Consider the following 20,779-nt stretch of genomic DNA (forward strand, 5'->3'; position numbering starts at 1 on the left):
GGGGGGCAGGGGCAGAAGGAGAGAGAGAGAGAGACTTAATCAGCCCGTCCAAATCTTCTTCAGAAAGTGCGCACTCCCTACATAAGCCATCAGTTATGAGATCTTCAGGCGTCTCAGTTCCTCTTACGGCAATTACTACACATTTCACATCATGTAGAACCAGAACGAAGTATGCAGCTTCACACTTTGACTAAAAGCAGATGAAGCACCAAATGGTTAGAAAGATAACCAAAATCGAGAAATGATTTTGCAATTATAACAAAGAGATATAAAAAATCACGAAAAAAGAAATTTAAATTTTTTTAAAAAAATATCAATCTTCCATATAGGATGCAAAAATGAAATGAAGAGACAAGCAAAATGATTTATATGCAGCTGACAAGAAGTTATGCTGAATCAGAAACCAGTTTAATATTCTGACAATCCATCATCGACTCATCATAATTTATCAATCTTCCATATAGGATGCAAAAATGAAATGAAGAGACAAGCAAAATGATTTATATGCAGCTGACAAGAAATTATGCTGAATCAGAAACCAGTTTAATATTCTGACAATCCATCATCGACTCATCATAATTTATTTTTTCCTTTCACAAAAGGCTAGCATTGTAGTTTAATATCCCAGTAGGCCATTGGAAGACCAAAGGTATCACGATCAATTTTTGCATTGGGAAAGGACAAGGCCTTACGATGAACTGATGTTGTGTTGCTACATAAGAAGATCAGGCTTTTGAGGTGTCCAAGCTGTCATGCCTGCCTACAAGCATGTTTAGAAAAAAATCTTTAAACCACCTCTGTCATAACCCTTTAGAATCAAGAAACGAACATGTCATTCTTTCTTGTTCATCAAGTCTATACATTCAGCAATGCACCCCTTTATTTTTTAGGTTTCTTCAGCTCAAAGCACATTCTTCCTTTACTTCTCTGAAAATTTTGTTACTTATAGGAATATTAATAAGATTCTTTATTATACTGCTGAGCCAACTGAGGCTGGTTCAATCCAAGTTGAGAATGATTTTTTAGCACCAACCTTTGCTAGAGAAAAAAAATGATAACCTCAAGAATCAGGCATTCAAATCTAACTTTATTTCTCTTTCTTGAAACAAAAACAGATGAGATGATCGGATCGCCATTGATGACTAAAGAAAAATAACCTTTAAAACCATTTAGAGAACTTCCACAACAGAGGTAGAACAAACGTGAGAGCTGAACTTATCAAGGGAGGTTGAGTTAACTAGGAGAAAGAACAAAGGGAGAGCAGAGTGCCAATATCCAGAAATCATAAGTCCATTACCTTTTTTCTATAAACAACACTGTCAAATTTGAACATGTTACCTACATCAAGGGATTTTTTTTTTCCCACTAATAAATTGTTGGTGTTGACTTAGAAATATATTTACGAGAACTAAAACTACTATTGATTCACAAGGGATTGCAACAACAACCAAAAACCTACTCAAATCAATCATTAACTCATACTCAGTGTTGAAACCTTAAAACAATGAACAAATAAGGAAAAAAGTTAGAGAACATAAAACATAGGAACACAGTACTTTATAAGGCAGACAAGATCATTCAACAATCTTCAATTCCAACAAGTATCTATAATATGACCATGAAACAATGAATAAATAAGAGCAAAAATTAATCAAGTTAAACCAAAAACACTACCAGGTCTATCATTGCTAAAGTTTGCATAATTTCCATGCTTTCTGTGGAAGATAGATAAGAACCATAAAATAAAATCACCTGGTTAACACGCCCTCTTCGAAGTACTTCAGGTGATAATTTGACATATTTAAGAAAGGCTGCAGCATGGCCTCTCCACCAGTTATCGCCATGGAGTACAGGCCGCCTACAAAAGAGGGAAAAAAGCAGATGAATTTTATACGGATAAAAATAGAGAAAATGTCAATAGATGAAAGAGAAACATAAGCACTCAGAATATCTTCTATTATATTCAACCAAAGAATAATATATCTACATAACATACTGCATTGAGCAAAATTCTAGATAGAGGAACTACTTGTTACGAGTCCATGGAGTAAATATCCCTTGTCGATATACCCATGCACAAGGAAATGAGAGAGGGTTTCTTCCAAAATCAAGCAATGGCCCCTGCACAACATGGCTTAGATTCAATTTCTCATGACAAAAAACTGATAAAAGAATCATTCGATTTACTGTGTAAGCTGCTTCAGCAAATTTATGAAGAACAGCAGCTTCCTCAATTTTATCTATAGGTGCCTCCATGAGCTCTTCAGAGATTTGTACTTGCTGGCCATGCCTCTGCAATAAAGCAAGACCTAAAGCAACATATTTTGGTGTTATTTGAGTATTGCATACATATCATTGGAACTCTAAAAATTCCTGAAAAATTATATAGAGACTATATATTATAACTATATTAATTTTAAAAAGAAAAGTTTTCCTTTTTCTTCATCTAATAGGAAACAACTTTCACAATAGTAGAAAATACTACAAAGGATAGAAAAGCAAACCACCCAGGCATCCAAGCACCCAAGATAGATTAAAAAAGCTCTCCAATTGCAAAATGTAGGAATAAACTAACTACAAAAAAGTCCTTGAGAAAAGATATCAATGGAAATTGTAAGGATTTCATTTTTAAAGGGTGAAACAACAAAGAGGCCAATGAATTAAATAAATGCCATCCAATTGGCTATAACAATAGAAATAATAATAATAATAATAAAGACTGAAGCCACGAGGTTGTTGAAACAATAGTGACATCCAAATCATCCAACCAAAAATTCTCAACTACCTAAGAGATCTTTTATTTCTCTTCAACCACACCGCCCAAAAAAATAGAAGAAATAACAACAGGATTTCTTTTTTCTTCTTTTCTTCTTTCGCAATTTCATTGATTAAATAAAGTGATGCAAAGGGTAAAAACATACAAAGGGATTACAAAAAGCTTCTTCAATTGGATATGAGAGAGTTTTAGCTATTGTTGCTATAGGCATTTGCATTTTAGGAGAGAAATTGGCGGCGAACAAATAGCCCCTGATCCAAAGTCGTCTCTTTATACTACTTTTACTTTCAACATTTCATTGAGAAAATCTCAATCGACTTTATCAAGGTCTTCTTGGTGGCTAATCCTTGTCTCTTCTTTCTATGCCATTCTTAGATGATTGCATTTACAATATATAGTTTCATGAAAAACATTTGCAATAAGAGATGCATCCAAAATTTGTCTTCCCTTGACAAAAGCTGATTGATAATCTACGATTGTGGCTGGAAGGACACACTTCAAAAGATTCAATAGCACTCCAGCGAGATAATCTTGTAAAGGCAGGGGGTAAAACTAATTAGCCTAAAGTCACCAACCCCTCTAGCATCCGTTCTCTTAGAGATAAAGCAAATATAGTCTTATTAATGCTCATCTTCATTATAACATTCTTAAAGAAGTCCTGGAACACCCCCATAAAGTTGGCATTGAGGATGTTCCATTACTTTTAAAAAGTTGGCTTCGAGGACGTTCCATTAGTTTTTGAAGAATTTGATCGTGAAACCCTCATGACCAGATGATTGGTTGAACCCAAGAGCCTTGACAGCATTCCAAATATCATCCTCAGTAAACAGTTCTTCCAGATGAGAACTTTGGTCAAAAGGCATTGGTGCCCAATTGATTGGGAAAGGAAGATGTCTGTCACCCTCTTTCTTAAAGAATAGTTGCTTGTAAAATTCAGTAAATTCTTCTGCAATGGCTTTGTCTTGGAGTAAACTAACACCCGGTTCTGTAAGCAACTCCATAATAGACTTTTTCCTCTTTGTAACAGCAGCATATCTATGAAAAATCGAGTATTTTATCCCCTTTCAAGAACCATCGTGCCAAATTTCCTCGAAGGATGCTATCAACAGCAGGTCAAAATTTTGCATCATAATCAATTTGGGATAACTCCAAAGGTGGAGGAAATCCATTCTTTAAGAGCTAATTTGAGGCTTTTAAGCTTTTGAATAATGTCATGGTCAGGCCATCCAGAGAATGGGTTTTTGCTCCACCCATTTTCATGGAAAGGGAGGAAAGATAGTGCTTCAGCCACATTTTTCCAAATTTGATAGATGTTAGGCCCCAATTGACTGCCAAAAATCAGCAAAAGAGAATGATATAAGGTGGTTCTTTCAAGTCTGCTTGTTGATGCTTTCCCTTGAACAAGAGGTTGCATTCAGTGGCCTCAGTATTGCCTTTTCCAGACTATTCTTCTTCAATTTCTGTAGATTTTCAATCATAGCAGCGATAAAACCACAAAGGTTATTTTGAAATTCAGTATAAGTTGAGCTACAATCTAAAAGATTTAGGGTCTTAGATGAAACCCAAATCAAACCACTAAAGCAATGACCTAATGTATTGAAAGTGCGCATATTCCAATAATGAAGAGGTAAGTTTGTGATTTTAATCCAACCTCCTTAGCCTTAAACGAGTTCTAGGTTACTATGCTTGCTGATGTCCCATTTTCAAAATTCAAATGGAAATGGCCAACATTTGACCAATAACCCCAAGGACCAAGGCCAACTAAAAGATTAGCATCTTCCAATTGAATTAAAGCTTAATGGTTCCAAAGTGGACTTCGATGACCATATGAATATCTTTCCAATCATCATGCACATTCAACGAAAAAATCACCAGCAAGGAAATCCAATTTAAACCACTAACAGATGGAGAAGAAAAAGGGATGAATGATTGTACAATGTCTACATTCTTAGTGCTGCACTTCAAAGGCTAAGAATCCTTCAAGCCAAGCTTCTCAAATTTTTATGACAAAATCCCTCAACCTATTCCAAAAAGTAAACCAATCATGCTTTAAGGAACAAGGAATACTAATCACCTTCCTTCCATCAGATATTGGCCACACAATACACTCAATAATTTCTCCCGGAGGAAGCCAACGTTTCTGAATTCTGGTAGTACCAAACCCAAGAACTAAGAAGGAAGGAGAGAAGAAGACCAGATGACTTCATTTAAACTAGTTTCACATTAGCGAGTTGCTGAATTCTGATGCATACTGCAACAAGATTGCCAGTCTATCTAAAAGATCCAGACATGTATCAAATGAAATATAGCAAATGCGAAATGACATAAGAAGACTATTCCAAAATTGTGCAGAGTTTCAAATTAAACCTGCCAAAAATTCAAAATGCCCTGTGCCAGAAGAACGGTAAGCAACAAGATCACCCAATAATTGTGCCACTGAGAAGACCTCATCTTCTTCCATGACGCTCCTAAAACATGGCACCGGGATAGAAAAATTAGGAATATAGTGTAACACAAATATAGAGCATATAAGGAAAACCCCATATCGAAAAGAGAGAGAGAAGAAGAAGGAGAAGGAGAAGGGGAAGGAGGAGGGGAAGGAGGAGGAAACATACAAGTATTTGGAACGTCCCATACAGCATAATGCCTCACGAATTCCATGATCAAACATCTCACTGTAGTGTGCTTTCCATGCATGATCTTGAGTTGCATAAAATGACCTCCACCTTAGAACATCCATACCAGCAAAACACTGAACCAGTGCAACAAAGCACATCAAGATTGTAAATAAAACCAGTAACTTTCGTTTCAACCATCTTTGATTTGAGGCCACCACTGCATCACAAGTGTACAACAGAATGTCAAAGTCTCAAACACTCACGCATATGGACACCAAAAACAAACATACAGAACAGGGAAAAGGAAGACACAGAAGTCCTTCTGACCACTGGATAGGGAGATAATAGAAGTACTCTTCAAGTAGAGCTATGATTTAGGATGGAGGGGAAAGGGAGAAGGAAATAAAAAGGAGAAAAAGACAACAAAAAAAAACAGGATGCGAAGAAACTTTTAGGCAAGAAACGATCAATGACAAACCAAAGCCTAACAGTTCCAAGCTTCATCCATATTCCCTTTATTTCTTCTCAAAATCCACTCTCTCCTTCCAAAAGATAGAAAAGGTAGCAACATCATGATATCCTATTCCTTTCTTCTATACAATATAGACATCGAAACAAGAAAGCCCTTAACAGAGAGAGAGCACACCACGAGATGTCCAAGATTGATGATAGGTAAACAAAGAAAAACATCACACAAAAAAGGTGGTCTTAATTCCCAACTGATTCACATAAAACATCTCAGAGAGTCAAGGGAGCTTGCAGAAATATTTTCATATTTCCTCAAGAGAGTTTATCTTATGAAGGATTTCTAACCAAAAAGAAATTGATTTTTCTTTAAAATCATATTTAAAACAATATAGATGGCATCCAGCAATTACCTTGCTTCAAGAAACACATCCTAGATGTCACACAAAACAAAATGATGTTAAATTTGAAGGAAATTTAAGTTGTTGAATACAGCTCATTGATGTCTTTATTAAGTTCAGTGTTTTTCAGTTCAAAGATGATACCATTGGTTGGAAAATTGTGGTCTGGAAGAAGATCAGATTGACTGTTTTGTGCAATCTGGAAGTCAAAAGACCAAGAAAATCAGTGTGTTGGCTTGGATTATGCTTAATGGTCACCGTAAATATGGCTGAATCTCCCCAGAAAAAGGTTCCCAATTAAGCTTTGTAGCTCTCTATGAGTGTTTTTTGTTTTGCAGATAATTTAAGCCAAAGTCTCTAAGTTTCCTTTCAATGCCCTTATGCATTACAGTGCTGGTTCTCTTTGTTTCATATTTTCCATATCCATTGGGTTTTCTTGAAAGACTTCAGAAGTAATCTATTTCAGCTTCTTCATGGGTCATCCTTATCTTCCCAGGTGCATCTTTGGGTCAACGACATCAGATACATTTTATCTGAATTATGGTTCTTAAAGAACCAAAGAATTTTTGAAGATAAGAGCAAAATATGGATGGAATGTTTTGATATTGCTAAGCTTTAAGGCTTCTGTTTTCTTTTTTCTTTTTTTTCTTTTTTTGTCTTATTCTCCTTGTGACATTTATATTATAGTAATTGCGGTGCTTTTATTCACTCCATAGGTTTCTTTGGATTTGTATTGGTTTTTTTTTTTTCCACTCCTTCGGGAGTTTGTATCTTTGAACTTTATCCTTTCTATTAATCAAAGAAAAGTATGTTTCTTGTTCAAGAAAAATTGTAGTGTTATATAAACAAAATTCCAGCTGCTGAGATTTCAACAAAAATATTGTATGGGAGTAGAAAACAAAAGCCTTTTGGAGTGCACACTCTAAACATAAAGAATCAGAGTAATCAAGACAAACAATAAGCTTTTGTAACTAAAAACCAAGATAATTAAACCAACTATAATACACCACACCAGCTTGATAACAAGAAAAACTGACCATTGATGGAGACAGCCTGTGCCTAATGATTCATTGATCCCAATTGAACACAGCAGAACATAAAAAGAGAGATCAAAGCAAGCAATGCAGTCAATAGAAACAAAGCTTATTCCATCATGGTGCCTAGGCCCAGATACCCTCCAGGCACAACACATATTGAATAAGAGAATAAACTGCAATATGAAGAATGAGAGACTTCACCCACCTTACCTAAAGCACAGCCAGTTGAAGTTTCATCATGAGCAATGTAGTTTGCCATATGGTAGATTAAGTAAACTGCTCCCCCCAATTGCAGCATTACGATGACTAGAGCAAAACGGGTCCACCAAAGCCATTTTTTATACCTCAACTGTTCATCAACCAGTACATTGAGAATAAATACATCAACACCATAACAGAAACAAACATAAATAATCCATTAGACTTTACACCTGACAGCAACGGAATCTGAGGAAAAGGCCTACCCCCTAAAACCTGTCAAATTCAAACTACACTCTATCAAACAAAAAAAAGCTAAGTTGTCCAAGTTCTGACCACTTAACCTTATAGAATAAAGGAGGGAGTATTCTCAATAAACTTGTGGTTCAAGGATTAGGTGTGGAACCAACTAACCAAACTTAGACATTGATAACGCATCATAACAACCTATCTTACTCTATCACTGTCAAAAAAAGGAAGGCCAAAGGCCCAATTTCCTTCTTAAAAATAGACCCCCCAGACTACTGGATAACACCTCCAAATGGCTCAAGCTGTATGCACTTCAAATATTCAACCCCATCCTGCCAAGAACCCTCACTTCAACCCACCATGGTAGAAAGCACATCCTCTTTTAAGCCCTTTATTCTCCCTAAAGCTTGCCTAAAATGTGGTTTCACCTAGTAACTACAAAGATGACACATTTGAAAACTTACCCAAACCACGACAGAAACTTGTGGAGAGGAACCACTCAAGTCACCCTCCTTTTCTCATGTGCGATCAGAGCACTAACCTGAAACCAGTTATACCTTCATCCTTCGCAACTATCAATTGCCTACTACCTCAACCAGTGTTTTTTAAAGCTTGATGTGCAAGCACAATAGCCTTCTGACGCTTAAGTTCCAGGCATAAGAAAATGCAGCGGCGGTAAGAAATCCAACTTCTCTTTAAACGTTCTCCCATCCACTTCTTTCCACACCTTTTGAAACAATCAAGGAAGATCTTCCCTCCTACTCTACCACAATGACACAACCATCTCCCACTGCTGAACACAAATTAAACCTGAATGAGAGTTTCAAAGAGACAACTACTCCTAAAGAAACCACACGTTCGAAAGAGAAACAAAAATGGAGAGGCAGCCCCTCACTCATGCTAACGTACTCCGTCGAAGACTCATATTTGACACTCTCCCCTCACATATTTCCCACTACCACCATGTTTTTCTCTACATATCTCTTACTACATTTAAATATCTTCCTTTCAATTTTCGCAACAAGGGGAAGTCCTTCCCAACTCTCACAGGCGAGAGAGAGATAGAGAGAGAGAGAGAGCAAGCTAGTCATCCCACTAATGGATTCATAACTAAGCTACTTCCAATACCATACACTAATATACATAACATTCCCCCTCAAGTTAGCTGCTCCATTAAGTTTGTAAAAGTATATCTCAATTGCTTCTGAGTCTTCACATATCTTGTGAACTATAAAACTTGTTGTATATGTTCACTAGCAGAACGACAGTAAGCTTCGTGGCATATAGTTTGTTTATGAAATGCTTGATGAGAAACAGCAACGGGTGTTGCTTGGTTGTCACAAGTCACAACATCATAATGGAGCGATTGTAAATATTCGATGGTTATAAAACTAACCAAAACAACTATTGAAACAGATAAATAGACGCAGGATTCGTTTTAGCTATGTGAGGCAGGAAAACAACAAACCATTGAACTTAAGTCCGTTTTGCTCTCGCAATACCAAATTCATGCTCATATTTCGTATCTAAAAACAAAAGCTGCCCCTAAAACCTGCTTCGTCAAATTCACAGAACAGAAGAATGAATGTAGAGAAAGTGGCCAAATACCCGTCTCTCGCGACGCATAACGGTGTCGACAACAGCAGCAGTATCACCAGGAGATTCAAGAATGGTTCTGGCCGTAGCCTCCTGAGCAATGCCGCTCTGAACCATGGCAACGATTCTGATGCATGAAACAACGGAGACCCCCACAAAGGGGAGGATATATTGGCGTTCACAAGCGGGATAAACAACGACGACGAGGAATACGCCAAGAAGGGCGACGGCGGCATTGGAAATGCCCAAAACAATTGTGGAGAACCGTATATTCTCTAGCTTTGACGCCCCCATAGCCTCCGTTCTACTCCGAATTGGACACCATGGCGATGGAAACGTGGGGACTGGCAATGGAATTTGATAGCTGGAATTCGAAGGAGAATCGGAGGGAATCAATGGTTCGTGTATGTCGGAATTTCCATGGTCCATCCTCCTCTCCGTTCGTCCAACAACGTCTTCTCGATCCCACTTTTCGCGCGTCCAGTGGAAATACACGGACATCCAAGCTTTCTTAAATTTCGTCAATTTTTGTCCTTTTTATATGATAATGATTGCATCATATGACAAAGGCAAGACACTCATTTGACGACGGTATCATAATTCAGAGATTCTAACGTATGTATGGATGGATACATATTTAATTTTCTAATCTTAGGTTAGAATATAACATCTCCATTTCATTATTTAAATTATTTTATTTATATTTGTATTTGTTTTTATTTTAAAATTTCAGTGTTATGTTTTGAAACACGTAAGTCCGACAATGTTTTTTTACCAATTTGATGCATTTTAAAAACTTTTAAATTTTTTACTACTATTAATGAGCAAATAAAAGTTATATTCCGTATAATATATATATATATATACTTAGTTATAAACTTATTTGGATTCAACTCGGTTTAATTAAATAAAAATTTTATGATTTAAATTAGTTGCTAGATTATATATTTTTTATTACGATATAACATTTATTTTATTTACCCACTTAAAAACAATATTTAACATTTGGAAGGTTAATTTTAAAATATATATTTAAATTAAATTGTAATTCTCCATTAAATGTTTTTAAATAAATAAATAAATATTTTACTATTAACATTTTACATTTATTAAAAATTAAAAAATTAAATAATAATCGAAAATGAAATAGAATACGATTAAATTATTAAAAAAAGCAAAAAGTCCTTAAACTAGAGTTAGTATTAGTTTTATTTTAATCCTCGGAAATGTTAATTTATTTTCAAAACAATTATGTTNAAAAAAAAAAAAAAAAAAAAAAATAGTTTGAGGGGTATTTTTGACATTTCAACCCCCAAAATACCCTCTCGAGTCCTCGACCGGTTTTCTTCTGCTTCAGTTCATTTCTCCGTTGCTCTCCTACTCTGTTGCTTCGTTCTTGATTCTGTCTGAAATCGAATTTAGGGTTCTTCTTACTGCAATCTCGACGTCTACCTATGAATTGCAATTGAAATCTTTGGCGAATCGAGCTCAAATCTGTCCTCACTCGTGTTGAAATGTAATAACTTCCTTTCCACTCTTCGTTGATTTCTTCATCTTTTTTGTTTCTTCTCTGTATTAGGTTGCATATGGACGGGAAAGGTTAATTGTTTTTCCGCGTTTGTACTTTTTGATTCAGAATAGAAGAATGCTTTTCTTTTTCTTTTCACCCTTGGTCAACTGTAATTATGATTTTTCTTATTAAATCCGAAGTTTTAAGGTTGTGTATTGGCGAGTTTCAAGTTTTACAAGCTACTGTATGATAGACCTGGAAAGCGTTTGATTTAGACAGGATGGGATACTAGATGTTTCCTAGGGCATTTGGTCCAGTAATTTAGTCTATGCTAGGATCGAAGACTGTGATCTTGCAGTTTCAAACACACCTCGCACACACAATCTTGAACAGTCAATTCAGGGAGTAGGAGTTTTTATTTGTTTGTTTGTTTTTTTATTCCACAAGCCTCTTCATTTCTTTATTCATGTCATAGTGATTAGTAAGTCAATAGTTGACACTTGCAAGTTGTTGATATAATCGTACCAGGTTTACTTATTCCTTTCCTGAATTTTGTTAAGCCCAGTTTCTCATATATAATGTTAGTTTTTGGTGTTTCTTAAATTTTGGCAGTTGGTGCTTCTTTGTCTGACTGCCAATCCGAGTGCCATAACAGCCAGTCAACACAATGGCCTATGAATTGACTGAGCAAAAAAGTGAGCATTACATACAGTTTATTTGTAGCCACAATGTGCTTCACTCATTTCTACTTGGTTATATCAGAGTCACCTCTTTTTATTCTTAAGTATTCTCATTTCTTGGAAATGGAATGGACATCTTGAAAAAATAAGGCATTCTTTCATGGAATTTCTTCTCTGTATTGGTTGGTTTTCAAGAAATTTGAGAATACTAGTGCTCTTGGTTCAGATCTGCAATATAAAACAGTTAATAGGTGCATCTTTTTTCAAATGCAGAAGTTGGACTTGGGCTGATTGGTTTTGGCTTATTTTTCACATTTTTGGGTGTAATCCTTTTCTTTGACAGGGGATTGCTTGCTTTAGGAAATGTAAGTCACTTCCAAAGTTCGATGTTGCTTTCTGTATTTATCAGGACCATATTGTGCCCAACTTACCTAATGCTTTTGTTATACATTGTCCTCTTTTCTTTTATTGTACGTACTTTATCAGATATTTTGGTTAATTGGAGTGGGACTTTTACTTGGTTGGCGTTCTACGTGGAATCTTTTTACCAACCGAGCAAATTACAAGGTACAACAAAGTACTTATTATGCCCGGAGGAGGTTTGGTCCCTTACTAGGTTCCATGCATCTCTTAGGGCTCCATACTTGCATTTATACCTTAGGTTTATAGAATTATTCCTTAGGTTTTATTTTTGTTGGATTTGCCTTTTCTGTTTTAGTTTGGCTCATTTTTGCGGGGTTTTTTTTTTTAATGTCCTTGAATTCTTTAATACCTTCTCAACGAAAGCTTTGTTCCATTGAAAAAAAATGACGAAGTACTTATCATGCCAGATTTAAAATTGGTTATACATTTTTTACCTAGTTTAGAAGATATTTCGAGGATAGAATGATAGGATTAAAAGATAATGGTATCAGGCATTGTTAGTTTACTGCAAATTTGGATCATGTAGATTTCTAGTAAATAATGTGCCAAATAAATTAGATGAGACATTCAAAAGCCTATGAATTTCTGAAATTCTTTTTAGTGCTTCCCTCATTGATCATGAAATCATTTTTGTGTACACAAATGGAAGGATTTCGTCAAAGTTGAATAAGTGGATAAAGGGTGTATTACATAAATCAGCATTTATGTGAATGTGCATTTATATATGTGTACGGATATCTGTTTTTGTAAGGATAACTATTTCATTTTCCGAAGATACTTCTCAAGGGGATCACAACTCCAAAAATAACATGATTTCCAAGTTAAATAGCAATATATANCACTTTTCATGTGGTATTTCTTTTCTTTTCTTTTTTCTCTTTGAAATTTTCTTTTTTTGATAAGATATTTAGGGATATATATGTGCACATAATTCAAGTGAAGGCTGATTTTACTAGATTCTGGCAGCCTGGATGGAAAGAACTAGGTCAACTTCCAAAAATCTAGATAGAGATAGTTTAACTATCCCAGGATGAAGATTAATAATTCTATTTCATTATTTGTCAACTTTCTTCTTATTTAAGTTACCCCATCTTTAATCATTATCAGTAATTTCGCAATCTCTCGACTTTCAGATTAGATCCTTTTTATATCCTTTCATTTTTTCATAGGAATTGCCTGCGCAACCTTTGGTGTCAGGAGACTAAATTTTAAAGATTAAAGAATAAAAATAGTCTTATATGTTGGAAATGTCATGGACTTGAACTATCTTTTTTAATTTTCAGGGTTCTGCATCCTTTCTTCTTGGCCTCTTCTTCATTTTTGTTCGCTGGCCCATAATTGGCATACTCTTGGAGATATGTGGCTGTTTTGTTCTCTTTGGGTTAGTTTCTCATCTAAATTTGAAACTATGAGCTTAATATCAAGAACATCTCTCTTACACCCGATGTCTCTAATGTAGGGGTTTCTGGCCCTCAATTAAAGGGTTCTTGTACCAGATTCCAGTTCTTGGGTGGATACTTCCATATCCCATCATGGTATGGCTTAGTTACTTTTGTTCATGTGCCTCTTAGATTTATTTTCATGTGTAATGTCTCCTACAAAATGATTTTGTAGCATTTATTCATTCTTGGTCAATAGTGGCCATTACTAGAGGGTAATGTTATGTACTTCTTCCCCTTACGGTTGAGCTGTGTAGTGTTTAAATAAANTTTTTTTTTTTTTTTTTTTTTTTTTTTTTTTTTTTTTTTTTTTTGCATACTTAAGAGTTATTTGCTAATCATACCATGTTCAACGGCCATTTGTGACTCACTACCCAGATGAGGTTAAGAAATTTTGCAATTTGCTGTGAAATTACGGAAGGAGAAGTTAAATATTTTCCTTCTTTTAACGATTTAAAACAATTTTTGTCAGAGATCTCCCAACTTCTTTTAATGTAGATTGTATTTTTGTCATTGGGGTCTAATTATTAGTCTAAGATATTTGGTATTCAATAAAGTCTTGATATTTATTTCAGTTAGCTCAATAGATGTTCCCAAATAAGTATCAGATTCATGTCTGCTTGATCATATTGAAGTGCCTTTACTACTATCTCCAACCCTTCGAGAATTTTGTAGGGTCTTATTATTTCTCTGTTCGATATTAAACAATTGTCGCAAAGGTCCACACCACTCATTAGGTGTTGGTATTTAAAGATTTTTGCTACTATTTTTTTTTTTTCTCTTATTTAAAGTTTTGTTTTTTTGACACAATTTTATTGTAGTTGTTAAAATGTCTCTTTTATATAGCTGTCTTTTGTATCAGACTCTTTTTTATTTGGCTTTATTATTTTTTTTTTATTGTCCATTTGTGTACATCTGTTATAAAAGAAAGTGTGATTTTTAATAAGTATGAATAAAACCAAAAGATAAAAAAGGTACGAAATGATCAAATCAACCCATTCGTAACTCTACTGGAATTTATAGAAAGACGATCCAAGCCTGCCATTGATTAAGGGAAAAAAAAAATCAACTGAAAAAAAAAAAGAAAGAGAAGAAGAAAATTTAGAATGAGGAAAGTAAAGATGAGTTAAAATATGTTTTCAGAGCGGAAGTCCACAAGAACACTTTTCTTTTTCTCCAGGATTTTTTTTTGCTTTAGACAGAAATCTCCAATGCATTTTCTCTAATTGTCAAGTAGGCACACAGACTTTTATGAGCTTACAGGTCTCCCAGACATGTCTATTTTGGTCCTGTAAGTTGAGGAAAATAACACAACCTACATGAGAGATTAACCCAGTCTTCAACCAGTGTAAATGGGTGTTTTCTCTGTTCAATATCCCACTTCAATAATACCCATTAGTTTACTTTACCTCTTCAGATTAATTTTTTTGACATCTGAAGAAATTGGGATATTTTCTATTGTTGTGGCTTTTGGTTCACTTTGTTAACAATTTGAATTACTTTGGCCCTGTTTGATATTCCGATTTTGTTTCTTTTTTTCTATTTTGAAGATTAAGCTGATTTATTTATCTCCCTGCTATTTTCTCTTTTTACGCTCCTTTTGAAGTCTTAGCGAAATTATAAAAGTGCATATCATATTGTTTTAACTTTTAAAATTTAGCTTTGATTGTAAAAATATTTTTAAGACCGTAGTTCAAAAGTGCAAGTAACATATAGAATATAAGAATGGAGTCATTATCAAACAGATTGGCTCCCAGATTTTCTTCTATATAATTTACCCCTTTCAAACAATTAGGTTGCTGGTCTAGCTCTAAGGCACTGAATTGGTTATTGCAGATTCTCGAAAGTCTGTGGAGAGGCTCACGTTAATCACTTCAAATCTGTAAGCGTATGTTCAAATGACAGTTGACAACGAACTAATCCAATTGTAATTAGATTTCATCTACAGATGCTGCATTTGAATGGAAGATCCTGAAGGTTAGTACATTGATTCTCAGATTCTTTAACTCTGGAAAAAAAACGCGGTGAAGCAGCAGATTCATAATATAGCTTTTGCATGTTGTTTGGAACTTCTTACGTGGTATACGTGCACTTTACATTTTTCTTTTGTGCTGAAGACTGGAACTGAGCATGAACATTAGCTCTCTCCCTTGANTGTTTTATTATTTTCACTTTTCCCACTTTTATTATTTTCACTTTTTCAGTTATTCATATTGCTGGCTGTTGGTTATATTGTCTTTGAGGTTATTACTTATCCCTCTTGATGATGCTGTTTTTGTTGAAATATTTTCGGGGTTTCATTTGATTAACAGGTGCTGCTGTTTGGTTGTGTTCTTTATGAAATGAATTTGTACCTTTCTTTTGATGAAGTTGTGTTAAAAGTTCACATTGGCATTGATCTTGGTTGAGAAAATTTTGATGGTAGTTGGCTCAACAAGGCTATCCTATACATTAAAAAGCTAATAAATAAGATTTTGAGACTGGGATGAAGATTCGAACCTCGAACCTAAGTGATTTGAATGGAACATCACAAACCCTTAACTACCGCAGCTCTTGGGAGGCAAGAATAATCATGACCAACATTAATAACTATAAGGTTGGAGAAGTGCTTTAGTTTTGCATTTATTGTTGAACCCCCCAAAAAAAGTCGTGTGGTTTTGGGTTTTAATGTATGCAGCTGCAAATTGTGGGACCAAAATTGAAGTGTAGAAGCAACATCCTTGTGGTTGAATGCAATCAAGTATGTGAGGCAATTGATTACAAGCACAGAGCAAAAGGGTGGCACCCACATCCTTAAATTAAATTCAACTATCATTGTGAGTAAATGAATCTTTATTCGTGAATGACACTCTTTTTCTTACAAAAATGTGCAAAATTGCTCTTGTTTTAATTCAATTTGTTCTACTTAGGTGGCCTATTTTATTTTAAACTTTAGCTATTGCTAGCTGTGGAAATGGTCCTTCTAAAGTATAAAATTTGAGATTTTAGGTGTGATGAAATTGCAAACACGATCCTATTCAATTAGGATCGAGTCACATTGATAAAATTTAGTGGTTGATATTCAATATACTTGTAAATTTGATTGATATCTAGTTTATTTGTCTGGATTAACTATAGCTTAATTGATTAAAATATTTATCATTCATTTAATGGTCTATGATTCGACTCTTTCACCATCCATTGTCGTTGCACCTGTACTTTATGATTTGCTTCAATATTACTTCCAAATCGTATTATTGTACCAAGTTTAATATTACTTTTGTATACACTTAACTTGGTTAAAAATTGTCTTACTACGATTGGAAGGACAATGGACAATGTTTATTTATACTCCATTGTCTCCTCTTTAATTTCATCTCTCTTGTTTCAATTGATGACTTAACAATTCTAGGTATACAAACATCTTTTCCCTCTCTTCTTCAATATCCTATCTAGAGAGAATCAATGCTCTCATTTCTAAGCATACCTCAAGAATTAGTTTGAAACTCACTTTCCTTCAATGGTTTAATTCTTGTGCAAAATTTCTTAACAACCAAAGAGGATCAAAAACCTCAAGTTACGAGTATCAAATCCCACACGAAGGATCGCCAAATACAAAATAAGTGGTCAACAAAAGAGTATATTCGATTACTAAGGAACCCTATAAAATTGACCATTCTTCCTTTCTTTCTTTCTCCCACTAGAGTTGTCTTCAAAATTATGACCCAAATTCTCAACAAGTCTTTAGATATGAACGAACGATGAATCGAACCGGGGAGGAAGGAAAAGACGAAGAAGGAGATGGAAATGGGAAGAAATGAATTTGAAGTGGAAAGATAATAAAAGGATTGGGAAGAAGTTAGGTGTTGAAGTTGTGAAGAGGTTGGCAAAAGAGTAAGTCCTCAAAATACGAGGTGTTTCATTCAATTCTCTTCACACTTGGGAAGGAAATAAAAGAAAATAAAGGGATATTAAAGGAGAGAGTGTCGGTATGGAGCAGTTAAAGAACATTTAAAATCCCATTAAATTGGATTCATGCCTCCAACAACAACCACACCACACACACACACATACACATATATATCCAATTTATTGTTGTTTGTTGGATTTGGTAAGTAATGAACTTTAAATCTCTCATTTACTTCCCTCTCCTACTTCAATTTTAGTGCTTTCACTTTAATCTCACCCATTTAACGTATATAAAAAATTTCGATCTAAACGTTAGACCTTCAAATCTTCAGCTATACGTTAACGTATATAAAAGTATTGTAATTTCGTCACAAAATTGATGAAATTATGAAATTTATCCACAAACTTTTCTAAACTGTAAGAAACAGTTTATGCATTTCAAAATCACTTTCATTCACAAAAATGAATTAAACTATAAATATTTAATTTTCTAATCAAGTTACACTTAAATTCGAGTGGAATAGAATTTAAAATATATATATATATATATATATAATATGTCGGTGAGCATGTAAACTTTTCTAAAATTACTCACATATATGTTCGAATATAGTTCAGTAAATTAGATATCGTAATTTTGAAATTATTCTACAAGAGTTAAACTCTCTTCTCGTTGTCATGTGTAAAACGTATAAAAGAGAATGGGCATCTCTCGTTGTCGAGTGTAAAATGTTTAAGATAAAATTTCTTTCGACTTTTCAAATGGTTATAATAATCATGACACTAAAATGATTTACATAAGTAAAGTTTGATATAACTTGAAGCTTAGATCGTTGAGGATTGTTGGACTCACGCATCGACTAATTAGAAAAAATCATGAATATGTAAGTGAAAGAGATACTCTCTCCATTGGGGTGCGAATCTTTTGAGAAAACCAAAAGTAGAATCATGAAAATTTATGTTCAAAGTGGACAATATCGTATCAATGTGTAGGTTCGTTGTTCCTAACATGATATCAGAGTCATGCCCTTATATTCTTAACCATCTCAATAGAATACTCAAGTGTCAAACAAAAAAGTTGTAAGCCTCAAAGGTGTAGTCAAAACGACTTAGGTGTCGAACAAAGGGTATATTTTGTCCAAGGATTCCCGAGAAAGAATTGAACTTCAATTAAGAGTAGGTTGTTCGAGGGCTCCAGAGAAAGAGACACCTAGGTGTCCAACAAATTGTGTACTTTGTTTGAGGGCTCTAAAGAAGAAAGAGGAAGATTGTTAAAATCCCACCTTGACTAAAAGTGGACAATAACATACTGATATTCCTAACATATATTTTAACATATATAATAGTACATGTGCGTACGTATGCAAAGTATAGAAAATTCTTCGTAATAAGTCTATTAATTATTTGTTATGACATAAACATTCACGAACGGTTTAGAGCTTATAAAATCAAATAATACATCATCTTTTGACATGTTAAATAATAATTATAAAGAATAACGTACTGCTATGGCATTAAAAATATTTTCGAGCTCATTAATCTAATAGCCCATTTAAACCACGTTGTATAGATCTAAGTTTATGTACAAATGTTTTTTTTTTTTTCCGAAAATTGTATAGTTAAAATTTCATTTGTTATTCTAGATTCATATTGACATATGATTAAAGAAAATTTGTTTAGCATAATACTTAATCCCCACGTCCGGCGATAAGTATCTTCTTATACTAAAAAAGATGTCCATAGAATTGGGCGGAGATAAAAAATCCTCCCACGTCCTTGTTTCATCCTACAATTTTTTTCCAATTGTATATATTTAAAATTATCAGAATAATTTTCATTTTTTAATATAATTTTTATTAAAAAATATAAAACATCCTAACATATCATATATATATATATATGATCGAGGGGGAGCAGGTGGGGTGAGGATTTAAGGAGGGATAGGAATAGGAGTGATGACTATAATGACTGTTCTCGGTCTCGTTTAGTTAACGGGGAGAAATCTCTCTCCACTCCCTTCTCGTCCTTCTCTACTTTATTTGAATATAATTCTCGTGGATTAAATAGATATCTCTATATACAAATCGACGAGAATATATATATATATATATATATATATATATATATAATTTAAAGTGAGAGAGGTGTGTAGATTTGAGGCATAAATGCAAAGAAAGATGAGAGAAGAGAGTAGGATTTTTGAAACATTTAAGTGATATCCACTTGTCAACTTAAATGCCTCTGCCTTCCAAATTTAATAACCAAAAACTCTCTCTCTCTCTCTCCTTATGCATGTCTATGTGTATGTGTGTGTATATATATATATCACAAAAACATCACTTACACCAACAGGGTTTTACGTGAACAATTATTGTTCATGGAAGCTCCTCACTTGTCTTTGGCTCCAACCCAGTTCATCAAAACCGATGACATCAATTCTTCATCCAACAAATTACAACAAACAAGCTCCTCATGTTCTAGGAAGAGGAAGCTTCTTCTCCATCATCATCACTCTTATCCTCATCATATCAACTCTCAAACAAGTGTTGATCTTCAACTCAAAGACCCTCTCCCTCTTGATTGGGAGCAATGTCTCGATCTTCAGGTCTATCTCGTTTCCTCTCTTCTTTTACTTGCAATTCGGACCCGTAATTCGAATCTTTAAAAACGTTACACGGGGTAACGAAATTTATTTTTTAACGGTTGAGTTATGTTCATATTGGTGATATGCAGTCTGGGAAAATGTACTATCTAAACAGAAAGACGTTGAGGAAGAGTTGGAATTGGCCAGAAGAGGATCACCATAATGATGATAAGAAGCTAGACTTGGAGTTGGAGCTCAACAACATTGATTCTTCATCATCCAAAGCTAATAGTTTGATGAATTTCAGACATGGGTATGGAAGTTCTTCTTCACAAAGCAGCAATATGGTGGCTTTGCCTTGTCTCAATTGCCACCTTCTTGTTATTCTCTCAAAATCATCCCCTTCTTGTCCTAATTGCAAGCATTTTCATGCCCTTTTTCCTATCCCTTCTTCACCCAACTCTCCTCCTCCCAACACCTTGTCCCTCTTGAACTAGACCATATCACACGACTCAACTCGACTTGACTCGACATGTTCGGATTTGAAAAGGGTCTTTTTGAATTGAGTTGAATTAGGTGGGTTTGGGTTGTATTTGATGATAGAATGTAAAAAGTTATGGTAGAGTTGTTGTAGAATGTTGTAAGTTGGCTAATTAAGAATAAGAATGTTGTAGCACTTTTTCTCTTGGATCAAATTTTTGTTTTCTTTTACATTATATTTTAGACCAAATTTGAAGGCAAAACTTATAATTAAAACAAATATTTTGATATTTAGATGATTTCACTATAGTATTTAAAAATGGATTATAAGACAAAGAAAACTATGAATGAATAAGCTAAAGTCACTACCATATGCCTAACATAACATCTTGCATCTTGATTTAAGATCTACGAAATTAAATGCAACTACCTATG

At 34.4% G+C, this 20,779-nt stretch overlaps 3 protein-coding genes across 6 annotated transcripts in view; 2 read left to right on the forward strand and 1 right to left on the reverse strand.

The window, feature by feature from the left end:
- The window catches only part of LOC111806772 (sn1-specific diacylglycerol lipase beta), a 15,219-nt gene extending 5,382 nt beyond the window's left edge, over positions 1–9,837 (reverse strand). For 2 of the 3 annotated variants that reach the window (XM_023692222.1, XM_023692221.1), the window contains exons 1-8: positions 9,353–9,837; positions 7,508–7,646; positions 5,392–5,611; positions 5,144–5,244; positions 2,188–2,309; positions 2,030–2,121; positions 1,753–1,858; positions 36–190 (exon numbers count right to left, since the gene is read on the reverse strand). In XM_023692222.1, the coding sequence (XP_023547990.1) occupies positions 36–190; positions 1,753–1,858; positions 2,030–2,121; positions 2,188–2,309; positions 5,144–5,244; positions 5,392–5,611; positions 7,508–7,646; positions 9,353–9,769 (1,352 nt within the window). In that variant the 5' untranslated portion in view covers positions 9,770–9,837. Of the gene's footprint in view, positions 1–35; positions 191–1,752; positions 1,859–2,029; positions 2,122–2,187; positions 2,310–5,143; positions 5,245–5,391; positions 5,612–7,502; positions 7,647–9,352 lie in introns of all 3 variants that reach the window. The other variant, XM_023692223.1, reaches the window with a different exon arrangement.
- Positions 9,838–10,690: 853 nt separating this feature from the next.
- LOC111806396 (vesicle transport protein GOT1) lies at positions 10,691–15,878 on the forward strand. Of its 2 annotated transcripts, XR_002816802.1 has the most exons (8): positions 10,691–10,856; positions 11,463–11,545; positions 11,804–11,895; positions 12,017–12,097; positions 13,237–13,334; positions 13,413–13,488; positions 15,229–15,369; positions 15,705–15,878. XR_002816802.1 is itself a non-coding variant. In XM_023691687.1 (7 exons), exons 2-7 carry the CDS (start codon positions 11,518–11,520, stop codon positions 15,259–15,261), a joined length of 408 nt encoding a protein of 135 aa, XP_023547455.1. In that variant the 5' UTR covers positions 10,691–10,856; positions 11,463–11,517; the 3' UTR covers positions 15,262–15,553. The 2 variants fall into 2 exon arrangements, 1 of the variants encoding a protein (XP_023547455.1); XM_023691687.1 differs by lacking the exon at positions 15,705–15,878 and having other exon boundaries at positions 15,229–15,553.
- A 3,741-nt stretch (positions 15,879–19,619) lies between these two features.
- Positions 19,620–20,559, forward strand: LOC111807358. Its single transcript, XM_023693055.1, has 2 exons — positions 19,620–19,885; positions 20,014–20,559. The coding sequence occupies exons 1-2, from the start codon at positions 19,658–19,660 to the stop codon at positions 20,359–20,361; spliced, it is 576 nt and encodes a 191-aa protein (XP_023548823.1). The 5' UTR covers positions 19,620–19,657; the 3' UTR covers positions 20,362–20,559.
- The last annotated feature ends 220 nt before the right edge of the window (positions 20,560–20,779 follow it).

Source organism: Cucurbita pepo, chromosome LG12 (assembly GCF_002806865.2).
Source record: "Cucurbita pepo subsp. pepo cultivar mu-cu-16 chromosome LG12, ASM280686v2, whole genome shotgun sequence".
In the NCBI taxonomy this organism is placed as follows: domain Eukaryota; kingdom Viridiplantae; phylum Streptophyta; class Magnoliopsida; order Cucurbitales; family Cucurbitaceae; genus Cucurbita; species Cucurbita pepo.

Coding starts and splice junctions, on each gene's coding strand:
- LOC111806396 (XM_023691687.1), top strand. CDS start 11,518: ATGGCCTATGAATTGACTGAGCAAAAAA. Junction 11,546..11,803: donor TGAATTGACTGAGCAAAAAA/GTGAGCATTACA, acceptor TTTCAAATGCAG/AAGTTGGACTTGGGCTGATT. Junction 12,098..13,236: donor CCAACCGAGCAAATTACAAG/GTACAACAAAGT, acceptor TTTAATTTTCAG/GGTTCTGCATCCTTTCTTCT.
- LOC111807358 (XM_023693055.1), top strand. CDS start 19,658: ATGGAAGCTCCTCACTTGTCTTTGGCTCCAACCCAGTTCATCAAAACC. Junction 19,886..20,013: donor AGCAATGTCTCGATCTTCAG/GTCTATCTCGTT, acceptor GGTGATATGCAG/TCTGGGAAAATGTACTATCT.